This window comes from Aotus nancymaae, unplaced genomic scaffold (genome assembly GCF_030222135.1).
Source record: "Aotus nancymaae isolate 86718 unplaced genomic scaffold, 86718_ANA_hifiasm-v0.15.2.pri h1tg000033l, whole genome shotgun sequence".
Lineage (NCBI taxonomy): Eukaryota > Metazoa > Chordata > Mammalia > Primates > Aotidae > Aotus > Aotus nancymaae.
Genome location: NW_026988447.1, coordinates 63,197,235 through 63,215,303, shown reverse-complemented (window position 1 = coordinate 63,215,303; position 18,069 = coordinate 63,197,235). Strand labels below are relative to the sequence as shown.

The 18,069-nt window shown below is 37.7% G+C and overlaps 1 protein-coding gene across 5 annotated transcripts in view; it reads left to right on the top strand.

Moving 5' to 3' along the window:
- The window catches only part of BANK1 (B cell scaffold protein with ankyrin repeats 1), a 301,537-nt gene that overhangs the window by 45,704 nt on the left and 237,764 nt on the right, over positions 1–18,069 (top strand). For all 5 annotated transcript variants that reach the window (XM_012436540.3, XM_012436541.3, XM_012436539.3 and 2 more), the window contains exon 3: positions 10,673–10,830. In XM_012436540.3, the coding sequence (XP_012291963.2) occupies positions 10,673–10,830 (158 nt within the window). The remainder of the gene's footprint in view (positions 1–10,672; positions 10,831–18,069) is intronic.

Below are 18,069 nucleotides of genomic sequence, written 5' to 3'. Positions count from 1 at the left end.
TTGTTTGTTTTTTTCTTGTAAATCTATTTTAGTTCTTTGAAGATTCTGGATATTGGCCCTTTGTCAGATGGGTAGATGGCAAAAATTTTTTCCCATTCTGTTGGTTGCTGGTTCACTCTAATGATTGTTTCTTTTGCTGTGCAGAAGCTCTGGAGTTTAATTAGGTCCCATTTGTCTATTTTGGCTTTTGTTGCCAATGCTTTTGGTGTTTTAGTCATGAAGTCCTTGCCTATGCCTATGTCCTGAATGGTTTTGCCTAGGTTTTCTTCTAGGGTTTTTATGGTGTTAGCTCTTACATGTAAGTCTTTAATCCATCTGGAGTTAATTTTAGTGTAAGGTGTCAGGAAGGGGTCCAGTTTCTGCTTTCTGCATATGGCTAGCCAGTTTTCCCAACACCATCTATTAAACAGGGAATCCTTTCCCCATTGCTTGTTTTTGTCAGGTTTGTCAGATATCACATGGTTGTAGATGTGTGGCATTACCTCTGAGGCCTCTGTTGTTCCGTTGGTCTATATCTCTGTTTTGGTACCAGTACCATGCTGTTTTGATTACTGTAGCCTTGTAGTATAATTTGAAGTCAGGTAGTGTGATGCCTTCAGCTTTGTTCTTTTTGCTTAGGATTGTCTTGGTTATGCAGGGCTCTCTTTTGGTTCCATATGAAGTTTAAGATGGTTTTCTCCATTTCTGTGAAGAGGGTCATTGGTAGTTTGTTGGGGATAGCATTGAATCTATAAATTACTTTGAGCAGTATGGCCATTTTCATGATACTGATTCTTCCTAACCGTGAGAAAACCTTTCTTATAAACAAATTAAATAAATTCTAGCATTAAAAATGGTCTCAAATAATATCCCCTTAAACATTATCATTTGACAGATTGTGAAATTGAAATATGACACCTTGCATTCTTTGTGTAAGACCCATAGTCCAGAAGTGGGGAAGAATCTGGTAGAACCTATGTCGAGTCAGAACACTGGCTTCTCCTTTCCAAAGTTCTAATGCCAAATGGCAGTAGCCCTTAGACAAGAGAGTATATTATTTACCTTCCATTATTTGTTCATGATCGATCCATTACTTTATTCCTTACATTTAAAAATTAATTTCTAACCTTCATTAATAAATTTCTACAAGCCAAACACCGATGTAAGAACTTTCTACACATTTTAAAATTTAATTGCCTCTAAAACATTAGGTGCAGTTACTACTACTATTCTCATTTTTAAGTAAAAGCATAAACAGAGGAGAGTAGGCAACTAGAAAATAACAGAGTTAGAATATGGACCAAATACTTTCAGCACTCCTATTTCAAATAACTACATTATCGAACAAATTTTGGTTTTACTTTGAAAAAATGTTTAGGGTACTTAGAATTAGATCATTCCTGATTTCCTAGATATATACATACTCAAGTCTAATCTATGTGTGCAGGTTTTTATATTTCAGGGTCTAGGATGAAATCCAAGGTGACAGTATTGTCATCCTGAAATATAAAAACCTGGACACATGGACAGCTGAGTTAACGCTGTCACGGGTGGTGAATTTTCCCTTTCCTCATCACCTATATTTTCAGTCATGAGAGATTCTCAGCTTTTGTTTAGCACCTCTGCATTCTAGGTTTAACAAGAGTGTAACAGTTTAACATATTTAATGTCTTGACATCATATCTTGATTTATACTTATAAACTTGCAATTTATTTAAATTCAATTTCAGTTAGCTTCTCATGCTAAGTGAGCTTTAGAAAATTTTTCCGTCTCTAACAGTATAGTAATACTTAGAAAACTTAAAACTTTTAAAGTAAATAATTTTCTGAGTTTTCTATTGGAAAAATTTTCTTTTTCATATAAAAATCTGTTTTTTTTAATTTTAGACTTTATATTTCAAAATTGTAAACAAAAAATGCTACCTACTTTTTAAATATACCATCTTCTTAGTACACCTACTTTGGTCTTATTATAGTAAGATTTATTTTCACTCTTCCTTGTCAGTATTACTTCCCTATTTTGTACTTTTCTGATAAATATTCTACTATATTAATCTTGATTAAATGACGTAAAATGGTGTCCCATAGTGACTTCTTCAAGAGCATGTTAATTGTACCAAATTACTCTGATCATAATGCATTCAGATGCTTTCTTCATCTTATCCTTTTGATCTCTGGGATGTATTTTCACATTGTTAATTGAAACATTAGCATTATACATTTTATCATTTTTTTCTTTTATTGTTATATTCAAATGCTAGGAATGCTTTCTCATAACCCTGAAACTCACTTAGATATTAGTGATACTTTTTCTATAAACCAGAAAAGTCTAGTATATTGTTTTTGCATAATTTTCTTCTAAGTATATGGCTACAAGAATAATTATATTGCTTTGGAATCCATGTATTCCCCTTTGGTTTGGCTGCTTGTCCACTAAATAATGGTTTTAGCCAAATCAGCGGACTTTTACTGAACTTTTTCTGTGTGGCAGGCCTTTAATCCATGGACTTGAGGTGGATGCAAATATTATTGGTTATGGACATCCAGAGGCCACTATCTAATGAAAGGGACGGGAAAGTAAATAACATGTAAATGATGTAGTGCAACGTGACAATAGTTCTAACGAGGTGCAGCGCATCCAAAGAGCTATTGCCACGTGGAAGTTGGGAAGGATCTTCCACTAGAAGCAACCACTGTTGTGAGTGTTGAAAAGTAATTAGAAGGAAAAATGGGGTCAGGCCCAACAGGCAAAAAGAGAAGAGCGTGCATGAAGGAATGAAAGATTGTGGTTACATTCCAGAACTGGTGAGAAGATTGGAATGGCTAGAATGGAAGAGCATTATCACACATGAAGCAAACCAGGTGTGTCCTGAGGCCCCTCCTGTCTCAGAACACAAGCAAGTCTGCTGACAAGGCCCACTTGCTAGAACTTCTCCTGTGAGGCTGGGGAAGGACAAGATGTAGGTGGATCTGCTAAAGGCCTTTTACCCTCAGTGCAAAGAATAATTTTATGACCAAGAGCCAGAGGGTTTGGAGTTAGACAGACCTGGGTTTATGTGAAGCTTTGTGACCTATGACAGTTAGTTTAACTTTTTAAAACCTTAATGCTTCTCAGTAAAATCATAATTCTCAGAAAATAATGGTTGCATCCCTTGGGATGAATGTCAGGATTAAATCTGATTATGGATACAAATCTCTACATAGGGCATTTGAGACATAGTCAAAACTTAATACCTATTTATTACCTTACTTTTACACCAACCCCAAACAAGCTTCTCTTAGGGCTTTATCTATCAATAGAGGAATCCTCAAGTAACATTTTCCTAGACCAATTGGAAAGGGACCTTTTCCAACTTAACATATCCTAAAGAATAAATGGGGGTAAAAACAAAACTTATTTCTGTCTCAAAGGTAAGTAGACTCAGTTTGTATAAATTTTGAAGTTGAGGATAGGATATACTTATATATACTATTTCTGAGAAAGTGAAAGGAAATTAAAATATCATTTAGAAGTTTGCTTTATATGGAAGCAAGCAGTTTCAAAATCATTTTATCTAGTCACATGAAAATAGGAAACTAAAAATTATTCCATTCCATGATGTGATTTTTATTTATTGCATGCTTGAAGCAAAACATCTCACATATCCCATAAATATATATATACCTACTATGTACCCACACAAACTAAAAATTAAAACACTTAAAAAGATGCCATATCACTAAGTTATTTGTGTACATACAGCAGTAAGATATTTTAAATGTACAAGTTAAAATCCTCAGATATAGCATCCCTGAAACTTTATGAAAATATTCTTAAATATATTAGATTAATATGTCGATTAATATTTAAAATGTGTAAAATGTTGGTGGACATTTTTTGAAAAACATGCCAAAAAAAGCCTGCTGTCAAAACTCAAGTTCTACTTCTAGATAATTGTAAATAATTTGAAGCTACTTGAGGGAAAACAACTGAGATACTTACCTGTCTTCTTCAAACCTGTTTTAGACCAAGAAGAATCATTATTACCTATTGATAAGGATTCCACATTTGACACAATAAATAATCATTTTCTCTAGCAGTGAAAACCAATTGACAACATATAACTGCCTCTGAGAATTCTTTGTAAAGTAAATCATCTTTGTGAGATAATTGAGTAAGCAACAAGAACTGATAAACATACTTACACATAAATTGCCATTTCTATGTAAATTAGCAATCCTAACTAAAATATCAGTGTAATGTCAAATAAGGTATAATCTTATGCTATAGTGAGAATTAATGCCTCAGATGTTTTCACTAGAGATTTGGGCCATATGTTGCTTTTATCAGCTCTGAAAATTTTGTGTCTTTGAATGTATCAGATAATTCCTGTGATAAATTGACTGCCATATGCAAGGATAAAACTGTGGGTTGGGAAACAGTATAGGGTAGTGTACATGTCTGTTTTCACACTGCTATAAAGAACAACCAAGACTGGGTAATTTATAAGTAAAGAAGTTTAATTGACTCACAGTTTCACATGGCTGGGAAGACCTCAGGAAACATAATCATGGCAGAAGGGAAAGCAAGGAATATCTTACTTGGTACCAGGAGATGGACAGTGCAAGGGAAGTGCTACACTTTTAAACCATCAGATCTTGTGAAAACTCACTATCATGAGAACAGCATGGGGGAAACCAACCCCATGATCTAATCACCTCCCTCCAGGTTCCTCCTTCAACACTGGGGATTTGAGTGAGAACACAGAGCCAAACCGTATCTGGTAGTGATCAAGGTCCTCTGAAGTCTGACTAGCTAGGTGTTTTCCTGATTTCAGCAATAACTAGCCTCGTGGTCTTAAAAGAGTTCATTTGTTGCTCAGAACCTTACTTTCCTTATTTAAAATGGCAGCACCCATCCCCTTTCCTCACACTCCCTGTCAGCATCTGCTATGCCCCAGATTTTGCCTCCCCTTGTTAGATTGCAAGTCCAATGAAGGAAGGCTTACCACCACGTCCTCTGCATTCTGAATAGCACCTGGTACATAGTTGAGTGGTAAATATTTGTTCAAAGCAATCCATATAATGAGGATAATATTGCCTGTCTCTTGGGTTGGTAGAGTGTGTGTGTGTCTGTGTGCCTGCGAGCAAGCGCCCACGCACAGGTAGCGTATTAATATATGCAAGGCACTAAGAATATTGGCACACAGTCAATGTTCAATATTTATTAGTTGTTATTAATAATCCTGAGAAGTTTGTTAATAAAATCATGGGTATTCATTTTATTTTTTTATTTTGTCTTTTCTTTTAGTTTTTTTTACTATTATTATTTTTAATTTTTCCATAAGTTATTGGGGTACAGGTGGTATTTCGTTACATGAGTAAGTTTTTTACTGGTGATTTGTGAGATTTTGGTGCACCCATCATCCAAGCAGAATACACTGAACCATATTTGTAGTCTTCTATCCTTTGTCCCTGTCCCAGTCTTACCCCCAGGTCTTCAAAGTCCATGGCATTATTCTTATGTCTTTGTCTCCTCACAGCTTACCTCCCACATATCAGTGAGGACATACAATGTTGGGTTTTCCATTCCTGAGCTATTTCACTTAGAATAATAGTCTCCAATCTCATCCAGGTCACTGCAAATGCTGTTAATTAATTCCTTTATATGATTGTGTAGTATTCCATCATATATGTATATCTCACAGTTTCTTTATTCACTTGTTGACTGATGGACGTTTGGGTTGGTTCCACGATTTTGCTGGATTCATGCCCTCCCCTGAGTTCTGGCCAGGAGGCTTCTTGCCCCGTTCAAATTGTGACAAAGTTCCTCTAGAGAATTCCTTCTCCCTGTGGAGTTTTACCTCCTGCTCCTCTGGATCCTCCTGATGGATCCCTTTGGTGCCAGGGAGGAATGGCTGTTCGGGGACCCATTGAGCTTCCAGAGCTTTTCTGCTGCTTCCTCTACCCCTGTCTGTCTCTGCCCCCTTTCTCTGTCTGTTGTGGTTTTTGGTGACAAATGATCTTTGGTGTTACCATTGTGATTGTTTTGGGTGCCAAGGACTGCACCATACAAGACAGTGAACAATAGATGTTTGTTTGTTCCGACTGCTCCACTGGCTCGTTATTCACCCATCGGTCTCCCTCTACTTGGGCCTCCCTATTCCATGACACAAAACACCATTGAAATTAGGCCAATTAGTAAGCCTACAATGGCCTTCAAGTGTTCAAATGAAAGAAAAAGTCCCACATCTCTCAATTAAAATCAAAAGCTAGAAATGATTAAGCTTAGTAAGAAAGGTGTGTTGAAAGCCAATACAGGCAGAAAGCTAGGATTCTTTCTCCAAACAGTGAGCCAAGTTGTGAATGCGAAGGAAAAGTTCTTGAAGAAAATTTAAAATGCTACTCCAGTGAACACACAAATGGTACGAAAGCAAAACAGGCTTATTGCTGATGTTGCAAAAGTTTGAATGATCTGTATAGATCATCAAATCAGCCATAATATTTCCTTAAGCCTTTTTCAGAGCACGGTATGTGGTAGATAGAATAAATTACTGTCCTTGAGATATAAGCCATTTTTTAAAAAAATCTAAGTACTCATGGATTTATTTGATTAAGAAAAAAAACTAAGTATGCATGATTTACTTATTTAAACCAGGCAACAAGCATTTATTAAGCGTCTACCATGTGCCAGGCACAACTGTATGCACTAGAGATACAGAGGTTGAAAAAAAAAAGGCTGACCTAAAAAATTTGCATTCTAGATGAGGTGGACAAGAAACAAGGAAACAGATAAATACATCATATAATTTCAGTTAATGGCTGTTGCTAATATAATCTTATGGAAAGATATACTAAGATATAAATTCTTACTATACACTGCTGTTCACAATTCAACTCACTGGCAATTCTTTAAAGTGCAGAATCTGACTCAGTAGGTCTGGGATGGAGGTTGGAAGTCTGCATTTTTAATAAGCTGCTGGTCCCATGACTACACTCTTGAGTTGCAGGTATTGTACCATTTCTGTGTGTCAAGTTTGACTAAGGTGTTGGTGGGAAAAGGTGCCTTAAAGGAAGAATGAGTGAATTTGGGTGGGTGATAAGGTAGAAAGATAGGGTATAAATCTTGGGTGATGGTTTATATTTTTAGTTGAGAATCACTGTCACTTAATAGTATTTTCTCCTATTACCCTCCTTGTCAAAACGCCTACACAGTAGACAGCCAGCCCTACAAATTGAACCCTTAGAAAAAAAATGCTGGAGTTAGCCTTTCTCTTACCAGTTTTTCTTTCTCTGCTGTCTTTGGGAAAGGTGGCAAGTACATTAGGTTCCATTCTGTTGCCTTATCTAGTCCCAGTATTAGCGAACTGTTCTTTTTTTAAAATAGTCTAGTTTTATTCTTAGGGCAAAAGCAAAACTTCCTTTTGCTCAGTAGAAATAGCAACTGGGAAAGTCCCAGTTATCTCTGTTCCAAATTAGGTTTTAACTTGTTATCTTTGTCCCAGGACCTTCTTCTGCTCTTCAAATTTTGAGTTGGTGGTTTCTTAAGTTTTGGAAAGTAATTAGTTTTGGAAAATGAATTTTCTATTTGAAGTTGTCTTTCCCAAACATGTTTTGGTCTCTGTTTTCTCTTCTGTGATATCTCTGTTCATTTAATTCCAGATTAACTTTTATCTTTGAGAAACCCCCAAATGTTTTCTTACGTAATTGCACCATTTATCAATTTCTAGTGCTCTAATACATTCATTATCTTAAAAACAATCTTTTCTATTATTGAATTTATATGTTGTAGAGAAGAAAAATAGATACGTGTTCTCAGTCTGCAATCTTCATCAGTTCATTTCTCTACTTGAATTAAATGTACATACATGATTTAACCCTATAAAATAATACATTTTAATGTAGAAATATCGGAATATGTATTACATATACTGTATTAGTAAATGTTAGTAATATTATATATTTATATCTCTCTAGTAAATTACATATAACCCACGAGTTAGAAATAACCACTCAACATTTTTGGTATATATACATATATATATGTCTAGTCTATTCTCATTCATTCAAGCCTATGTCTTTAATTCCTACCACATAGCTCTGTATATGTACAGTTTTTATTTTACTAGAATGGGTACCTACTAAATTGACAATTTTGTAACTTGAATTTTTTTCAGTTATATCATAAACTTATTCCTGTTGTTAAATAATCCTTGATAGAATTTTTATTAGTGACAACTTCTATCACATAGCATATTTTTATCTTGTCCTTTTTCTTAGATTGCTTCCTATTTTCTGTATTACAAACAGTACGGCTGTGAATATTCATAGAAATAAATCTTTTTGTATATCTGTGATTATGTCCCCAGAGTAAATAATATAACTATTTTTTACCTAATATCACAGAAGAATTGGCAGAAAATCCTAGGTACTGTCATGGTAGAATGACTTCTCCTTCTTTTAAGGTGTATTAAATAAAATCTGTTTCTTAGTTTTTCTACAAACTCACAAAATGATTGAGTTAGTTTTACACAACTTTTCACTATTTTGATTTGCATGTGTGTGGGGGTGGGGGGGGAACTTGTGTCTATGTATGTGTGTATGGGGGGTGAGAGAGAGAGAGAGGGAGGAACTTTCGTCTATGTATGTGTGTATGGAGGTGAGAGAGAGAGAGAGAGAGAGAGAGAGAGAGAGGGAAACTACTTATGAAAGTGTTTTAAATTGTTAATGAAATAAGGGCTGTTTTTTATTTCAAACAAGACTAGCACTGAGAAGAAGCTGGAAATCCCAGGTGGGCATGAGTTTACAGATGTGCCATTCTTCTTTCAAGAGTCTTAATTTTAGCCACATTGGTTCTGTGCCTTAGTTCTGCAAGTTTCATAAGACAGAAGAACATTTTTTTTCTCAGACACAGCATGGAGACAGCTCCTCCCTCTCAAGGGAGATTCTCTTTTGTGACTCTGCTTTTCTGATAGAATTATCTATATAGAGCTGGTGACTTGTCCTCTTTTTTTTTTTTTTTTGGATACAGTGAGACCAATATTTCTAACTGCTTACAAATCTACTGCCTTTGACTATTTCCTTTTATTCTGTCAATGCTGCTTAGCCAAAGACTACCAGGAACATACCTGCACTTGAAATATTTGGATTTTTTTCCTGTTGCAATAAAGAGAAGGCACATAGGAATAACCACTGGGTATCTCAGGAAAAGAGCAATAGAAAGGACTTGGAAGATTTAGACTTGTGTTAAGTGATTTGAGGGAGAGTTCAAGGAAGCAGGGCTTGGATATAGTTTGCCTTCTATCAAGAAGCAGGGGTAATTTTGTTATTTGACATATTAATGGTATATTCCTGACTCTACCTGGAAGTAAGGAACCAACTTTTCTGGTTTGCTTGAGACTGAGAGGTTTCCTGGGTCAAGATATTTTCAAAGCCCAAACCAGGAAACTCCCAGACAAGCTAGGAAGAGTGGATCACACCACGTAGAGGGCAGGAGGAGAAATAAAATGAGGCTGTAGCTGGAATTAGTAAAAAAGCAGTCATACATATTAGCCAGGAGTTTGGATGTCTGGTCATTTTTGTGGTTTGGGCAATGTTCATTATTTTGCCTAGATTCTGACATGATTACAACATGATCTTGTCACTCTCATAGTTCATCATGGTGACAGAGTGACCTTGTCTAATTTTGATGTCGTTGGTGCTCATTAGAAAACCAGCTTCCACCTCTGAGTGCCAGGCTGGCTTCTGGAAAACCAACACATTCTTATGATGCCAGGCCAGTTTCTGTCAGGGGCTGCTTCTCTTTTTTCCAGTTTCCTTCTGGGGGTTTGAGGTATGCTTTTGGGTGGGCATGAGTTTATAGATGTGCCATTCTCCTTTCAAGAGTCTTAACTTTAGCCACATTGGTTCTATGCCCTAATAAAACATTTTGGGCTTTGAGACATTACATAATGACAAATAATAAAGAATTATCTATTTCTCTTAACACGTTTCTTTTCCAGTGGAGAACAATGTTTTAATGATTAAGACTAAATGCTAAATTACTGTTAAAATTTTTAAAATCAGATACTATGCTCCTAGTTTCAGATTCAAAATTTACATTAACATATTTCAGTCTTCTTAGTAATACTGCTATAAAGAAATCCAATTTATTTGATATAGACACTTGTTTTCATAGAATATATTAACATTTTGATGAGCACTAGTATTTTACTATTAAACTAGTATTTCCTTGAAATAAATACTAGATTAATTTATTGAGTAATTGTCCCATAATTATGCTTTTTGTTTTTCAAAATTAGAAATATATATACGGCAAATAACTAAATTGATTTAAATAGTTACAACTTAAAATAAATGTCCTTAATAATCATAATGGAAAACAAATGGTTTTATGTTTTACAGATTTACAGTTTTAATATTAAGAAGAAGTATAAATGGTGACTGGATTCTATTTTTTGGAAAACACTTAACTAGTAGATGAATATAGTATTATATAGTTGATTTAGTTTGGTCATAAAGGTTATAAAACTAGTTACATTGTGAAGCATTATTTTAAATATTATTAACATTGGTTCAATTATTTCAGCTATATTAAACTCAGCTCAGTTTTTCCATATACGAATTACATTGGTTGTTTGGCAATTAGTCTTTATAACAATAATGGAAATACTGTAGCTTTACTTATAATCTACATTCATAAAATTTTCTCTAGATTCTGAAGAAGACTACATTGAGGTCAACATTCCAACAGAACTACGAGTAAAACATTCTGGGGAAATAAGCCAGAGAAAGGACATTGAAGAACTGTCAGAAGCTTCAAGAAACGCCATGCCACCAGTAGTGGTGCTTCCCGCTGAAATTCCATGTGAGGTCAGTTAAGATACCTTGTTACCTACGTGACCCCATTGTGTTTTGGTGGCTGTTGTTTGTAGAGACAGGATCTCATTATGTTGCCCGGGCTGGTCTTTAACTCCTAGTCTGGAGCAATCCTTCTGCCTCAGCCTCCCAAAATGTTGAGATTATACGTATGAGCCACCACAACCAGCCCAACAGTTATTTTTTAATGGAGATCGTATTTCACAAGAATGCAAGCTCCGACATAGCTGGCATTTTTGTCTACTTTGTTCATGGCTATCCTCTGAACCTAGACAATTAGTAGGCATTTGATATATACTGGGTAATAATTGAACTAATAGGCATTTGACACATAATTGTTGAAAAATTAAATAGTGAAGGTTATATGGAAGCTTAATTTTATCAACTGTTACTTCACATTTTGCAAATAGATGTACAATTGTAATATCTATCACGCTAATTAAAAGAGGATCTGTTTTCCTACAGGGAAACATACCCTTGGATAGAATTTTAAAATACTTTATTTTTAGGACCACACCAACTTTTCAGTGATGAAACTTGTATCAAAGGCTGACATAAAGTGGAAATACCATAAAAGTTAGAAGAGATGGTCCTTCAAGAAACAATAGTATCATGTGGGAGGGTGATTTCTGGGCAGGTGACTGTGAGAATATATGTTCCTAGCATGTCTTCCTCCTAAATCTTGCTTGGAATGAACCATTAAAATAAGCCTTTCCAAATCCCTGACTACATAATTAGGACAAGAACAAGATGCTGGGCCTCAGTTTGTGGCATCCTTGAGCTGAAAGAGCCAGAGATACAGGAGAGCCTTATGGGAGCTGCCTGAAGGAGTCTTTCTGACAGAAGCCAGTGGCAGGGGCTCACTGACCACTTTGGGTGGGTCTCCTGATCTTCCTAGTACCAGTGGTCCCGATGGAAGTGGAATATCCTGTGTAGATGGGTAGAGTTTAGTTTCCTCACCCTCACTCTGTAGACCCTTACTGTTAGACTTCTCGTCGAGTTCAAGGAGGAAACAGAGACCGGAGTGAGGAAATTAAAAGCCAATTTATTCAGCTCCCGGGCGAGGTTCTATGGTCCTGGAAAGGGGCCAAAGAAGTCGCGCTTCTCTTCTTGGGGCGCGGGGCTTTATAGGGAATAGAGGTAGCTGACTGGCTACGGGGGAAACAAAGACAAGGTAGTTCTATTGGGTATTAAAAGACTGGGGACGGGCGAGGTGAACAAAGCGGGGGCGTTTCCATTGGGTATGAAGGGAGTGAGCACGGACGAGGGGCTGGCCGAGGACGTCCGGGGAGCTACCATAGGGCAGGTTCTTGGCGGGCCTTTTCAAAATTTCTGGCGGGTGCGGGGCTGAGATTGGAATGCGGAAATGGGCAGGGGGAGCCCGCGTGGAGAGGGCAAATGCTGAGCCATGCGCTCAGGATGATGATGTAGATTTTAGGGGCGGAGAGAGAAGGGCGTGTCCATTCGGCTCCCAAGGAGGCAGCGGCCTTCCACTTACCCCATGCCTGAGCAGAAGAATTGCTGTTTTAAGCTACTTGCTTTTAGTTCCAGAAGAACAAAAAAATGTTTTGACACCACCTTTGAGACCCCAGGAAACTGAACTATACAGGTCTGAAGAAACTGATACAGATCATCAGGCAAAGAAAAAATTGCAAGTATTCAGAACTTAAAGGAAGGAGATCAGACTAAACAGCCAGAACTCATGGTTCCTGCTGAGTCAGAAACAATGGAAAAGACAGAGAAGAAGTGTAATAAAAGAAAAATGGCAACTGCTCTCAAGTAGATGAAGTCAGAGAAAAAAAGAAAACCCTCCGAAACTAAAAGTAGCTCAACAGGAGTTATGCGTTGAGTCTACGTTGCTGCTTTTAAAAATATCTGCAATAGTAAAATTTGAACACTATAAGACCCCTCTCTTACTAAATTTTCAAAGAAAGCAGTCCCAGAGTCAAATCTCACTGCTATCTAAGCAACGATATATTATGTAGATGGCTAAAGTTTTTTTCAATGGGAGAATTGTTGACTGTTTTTATTGACATGGATATTATTCTTTCAGACTCTTGGAGTTAAATTATTTCATATAAAATTTCTTTTAGGTGCCCCACTTTTTAAAGGATCCTAAACATTTAAAAGGTATGCAAAGTTATTTTAGTGCCAGCCTCACATTCTAAATAAAGTAAGCTAATACTTGGACCAAAAATAGGTATCCCTTGCAAGAAGTTTTGTTCTTAGAACCTAGATTTTAGTATAGTCCGAATCCATAAAACTATTGCCAAGCACAATAGAAAAGACCACTTTTATTCACTGAGTGAAAATCGTGTTTCAGATTTGCCACAACGACTTTCAGTCTGTGTCAACTGTCTGAAAGCACAACCTTTCAACTCAAACACATTTCCAAGAAGTCTTCCAAGTAGTCCATGAATAGAGACCACTTAAGACTGCTGCCTTAAAGAAATGACAGTTGAGGCTTCCCTGTCAACCTAAAAAATCTAGAAATATACACTACCATCTCAGTCAGTCACCAGGTCTTCCTTAAGATGTGGCTGATTCACACCCAGTTAATTTCCTCTGTAGTTTTGTGTTTCCAGAATCCTAACACTGGATCGACTATAAGTTCTTGATAGTTGCGTAATCTTCATTTTCCCTGATGAAAAGGGAATTAGTTTAAATTTTTCCTGCTGATGCCTCTTGCTGTGGAACTGCTGAGGTCTATGGACCTGCCTCCTAGAGAAATTCTCTTCTCTGTGCCCTCATCTGTTCTGGAGCATTAACTTTAGTCTATTGTGAATTAAGGCAGTGGGTGCTGTTGTCAGTGCCTGTGACCCTTGGAGCTTGAGAATATTGATCCCTCTGCCTTGTCACTCCTCCTAGCACTGCTCTTTTCCACATATTTGGATTTCCTAGACTTTGAAAATTTTGTGCCACTTCTCAAACAGCAAAAAAGTATTTCATTTTCTTTTTTAACCCTTTTCCCCATGCACTAGTGGAGCTGTCCCTCCACCGTCCTATTTATGTAAGTTATTATCGGTGTCTTTGAGAAATACCTAGGTGAGTTTTAGCAGTTCCAACCTGCTTTCTTAATTTGGCCTCCTCATTTACTTTCTATAAGACTGGCATACTTTTTTCTATTTAAGTATTTGTTTAACTTTTCTTTGTTTATGGGCCAAGACATTTGTTTTTCGTAGCATATGCCTCTTGTTCTGTGTGTGTGTGTGGGTTAACTGATCATAAGTGATGTGAGTTCTAGGTCTCCCAGATGCATCCATTATTCAAACAAATCTCCTCCAATTTTACCTCCCTGAAGAAGAATCTACCTGTGAGGTATTCTCCCATTGGAATTACACCAAAACCAGAACTTGACCTTGTCTGTGTTTTTTAGTAACTTCTCTTCCCTGTACAGCCCGTTACTCTGAAGTCCCAACTTTATAAATTTCTTAGGCAAACACCCTCAAAGCAGTGGCTTTCCGCTGCAGGTGATTTTGCCCCTTTCTACCAAGGGGACATTTGGCAAAGTTTGCAGACATCTTTGGTTGTCATAACTGAGGGATTTTTACTAACATTTAGAGGGTTTAACTCTGAAAGCTGCTAAATGTCCTAATGCACACAGTAGCTCCCACAACAATAATGTATCTGGTCCAAAAATATCGACAGTGTCAAGGTTAAAGCTGTAATTTTTGTGATCCCTAGTCACAGATTCAGAAATGACTTCTATATTTTTTCAGTGGTAGTTCGATCCTAAAGAACAATTAAGAGTGAGCTTATTTTCTTTACGTTGTTTTATCTTCATGCCCAGATCTTTTAATATATCATTCTCCCTTCCTTTTTGTAGAATCTGCCCGCTGTAATCTCAACTTTCCTTATCCCCATATCTCTTACTTCCTTTAGTATAATCAATCCTAATTCCTTTATTTTTTATTGTATTCTCCCACTGCTGCTATCCTGATGTTAAGACAGAAACATTTAAAAAACGCATTGAGTCACTTATTGATTTCTTGAGAAAATTTTATTTTGAAAGTCATCATGCAACCACAAAAGACCTTTCAAGTGGATTTATCAGCATTTGGATCCTTATTAATTTTATCGAATGTTTTTAAAATCAAAATCCTACAACAGGGCATATTCCCTCATAAAGGTCTTTATTTTATGTGACCTGTTCACTGACACACTTCAGAGGCTAAAACTCTAATATGAGTCTTCAAGCCCACATGGATTATGGCCCCTTTCCAGGACCATAGAACCTCGCCCGGGAGCTGAATAAATGGGCTTTTAATTTCCTCACTCTGGTCTCTGTTTCCTCCTTGAACTCGACGAGAAGTCTAACAGTAAGGGTCTACAGAGTGAGAGTGAGGAAACTAAACTCTACCCATCTACACAGGATATTCCACTTCCATCGGGACCACTGGTACTAGTAAGATCAGGAGACCCACCCAAAGTGGTCAGTGAGCCCCTGCCACTGGCTTCTGTCAGAAAGACTCCTTCAGGCAGCTCCCATAAGGCTCTCCTGTATCTCTGGCTCTTTCTACGCAAGGATGCCACAAACTGAGGCCCAGCATCTTGTTCTTGTCCTAATTATGTAGTCAGGGATTTGGAAAGGCTTATTTTAATGGTTCATTCCAAGCAAGATTTATAAGCAAATCTAGAGATAAGCTGAGATGACATGAAAGAATGTGACTCTTAAGGGCCATAAGAATCTCAGAGATTACCTTTTTACCCCTTCATCCCTTGACTCTGAATACAATTTAAAACAAAAAGTAACAGCACTACTCACTTACTTCTGACACCGAATTACAAACTAGTTTTTGGTAACCAACCTTAACCTAAAGCCCAATCCTGTGATTTAATTGAAAAATATTGTAAAAGCAGCAAAAGATGATTGTGTGCATTAATGCCTGAAATGTCCATATTGTGAAGTGTCGCCTTCTCAGAGGTGAAGTTTTACAGTGACCAGAAGATGTCTCTTTCCTTTAAGTAGGTGGTTATCAAAAACTAAGCTACATACAGGAACTACTTGGGGAGTTTTCACACACAAAAAATAATGCCTTTGTCCTATGTCAGAGATTCAGATGTAAACGCAACATTGCAGATCACAATTTCACCCTTTTTGTTAGGTCTCAAGGCTTATGACCAATGTAGCCAAGCTTTAAAGTTTGGAAGTGATAATTGTCATAACCTTTGTTTCCCTGAATGCTCAGACCCAAAGAAAGGATGCATAGAGAAGTCAGAAAGATTGGGAGCAAAGCAATAGCTTCATAAGTGCTAAAACTAAATTAATAACCATTTGAGGGTTCGAATATTTTCTCCATTGAATTAAATTTACTGATATAATTAAGAGCCAATGCTTACTCCCAGAAGTAGAGGAAGCTTTGAGTACCGAGAGAGGTTTGGAACAGAGCTGAGCATGCTCAATTAGAAAATATCACAATTTGGCCGGGCGCGGTGGCTCAAGCCTGTAATCCCAGCACTTTGGGAGGTCGAGGTGGGTGGATCATGAGATCAAGAGATCGAGACCATCCTGGCCAACATGGTGAAACCCCGTCTGTACTAAAATTACAAAAAAAATTAGCTGGGCGTGGTGGCACGTGCCTGTAGTCCCAGCTACCCGGGAGCCTGAGGCAGGAGATTTGCTTGAACCCAGGAGGCGGAGGTTGCAGTGAGCCGAGATCGTGCCACTGCACTCCAGCCTGGTGACAGAGCTAGACTCTGTCTCAAAAAAAAAAAAAAAAAAAAAAAAAAGGAAGAAAGAAAATGTCATAATTTTACAGACTTACTCCATCTTAATTTAAAAATATATATACGGAATGTCTTTTACGTGAAGAAGTTTTGAAAGGTGCTACAATAATATAAGAAAATAAAAACACCCTTAGGATGTTTAAAATCTAGCTAGAAAGGCAAGACACAGACCTGAAAAACTAATCAGGAGTAGCGGGCATGACTCTTAGAAACAGTCAAATGATGGTTATGGGTATGTAGTGCTCCAGTGTTCCTTTGAAAGTTCTAAAACTCCTTGTGAGCTGAAGTTGCAGAAGGATTTTGTGGAACTGGTGAAACCTGAGTTGGACATTGTTGGAGAGGATAAATATGGGGATATTAAAGGAGAAAAGGAATTAAATAGCATGCCAACGTTTTATTCAAGCAGGCCTGGCTATCTACTTTGCAGTGCAAAATGAAAATGCAAAGTACCATTTTCAAATTATTAAGCATGTCAAGGTAATTACACCACAGCATTAAACCGAATACAGGGCCTTCTAAGTGTAGGGCCCTGTGTGACTGTAAGGTTGTGGGCCTGTGAAGCTGGCCATGGGTACAAATGAAGATGGGAGTGCCTCATTTGGGGTGGTCAGTGTGCTTGTCTTTTGTTTAGAATTTTTCTCAGGAAATGGTTGAAAAGTGGAGTCCTGCCCTTTTTTTTTTTTTTTTTTTTTGAGATAGAGTCTTGCTCTGTCACCCAGACTGGAATGCAGTGACGGGATCTTGGCTCACTGCAACCTCTGCCTCCCGGGCTCAAGCAATTCTCCTGCCTCAGCCTCCTGTGTAGTTGGGATTACAGGTACCTACCACCATGCCTGGCCAATTTTTATATTTTTAGTAGAGATGGCGTTTCGCCATGTTGGCCAGGTTGGTCTTGAACTCCTGACCTCAAGTGATCCACCCGCCTTGGCCTCCCAAAGTGCTGGGATTACAGGCGTGAGCTACCGCGCCCGGCCCTGAGTGGGGAATCTGATGTGTCAGCAGCAGTCTGTTGGCCACTCATGAGTGAGGAGTCGATTGGGTTGATAAAACACCGGGAGAGTGTACGTGCACTTGCCAAATGTGGAAAGGCATAAGTCAAAGTTAAACAGGAATGGTGCACACACAGAAGAGATCTCGAGTAACTGAGCCCAAGTGAAATGGAAAGACATTATTTGGCTCTTAAAGATTTGAGGTAAAGGGGCAGATATGAGAAACAAAAGGAACAAAAGAACTGTGCTAGAAGCGAGGCCCTGTGAGGAGGAGGTTGCAGATGTGAGGAACAGCAGGGCTTACATTCCCATTCTTCTGACGTGTTGCCTGGGGCAAGAGCAACAGGTGGAACGGTAGGAGTTCCTCTGAAATAGGATCCTTTCCCGATGAGCACTGTAAATGGTGAGGAGAAGATTAGTTCAAAATGCCTATGGACAAATATTTGGAAGTATTAGACACTGGTGGAAAGTGCCTGAAGTAGATTTGTGTGTGAGCTGGAATGATTCTGTAACATCA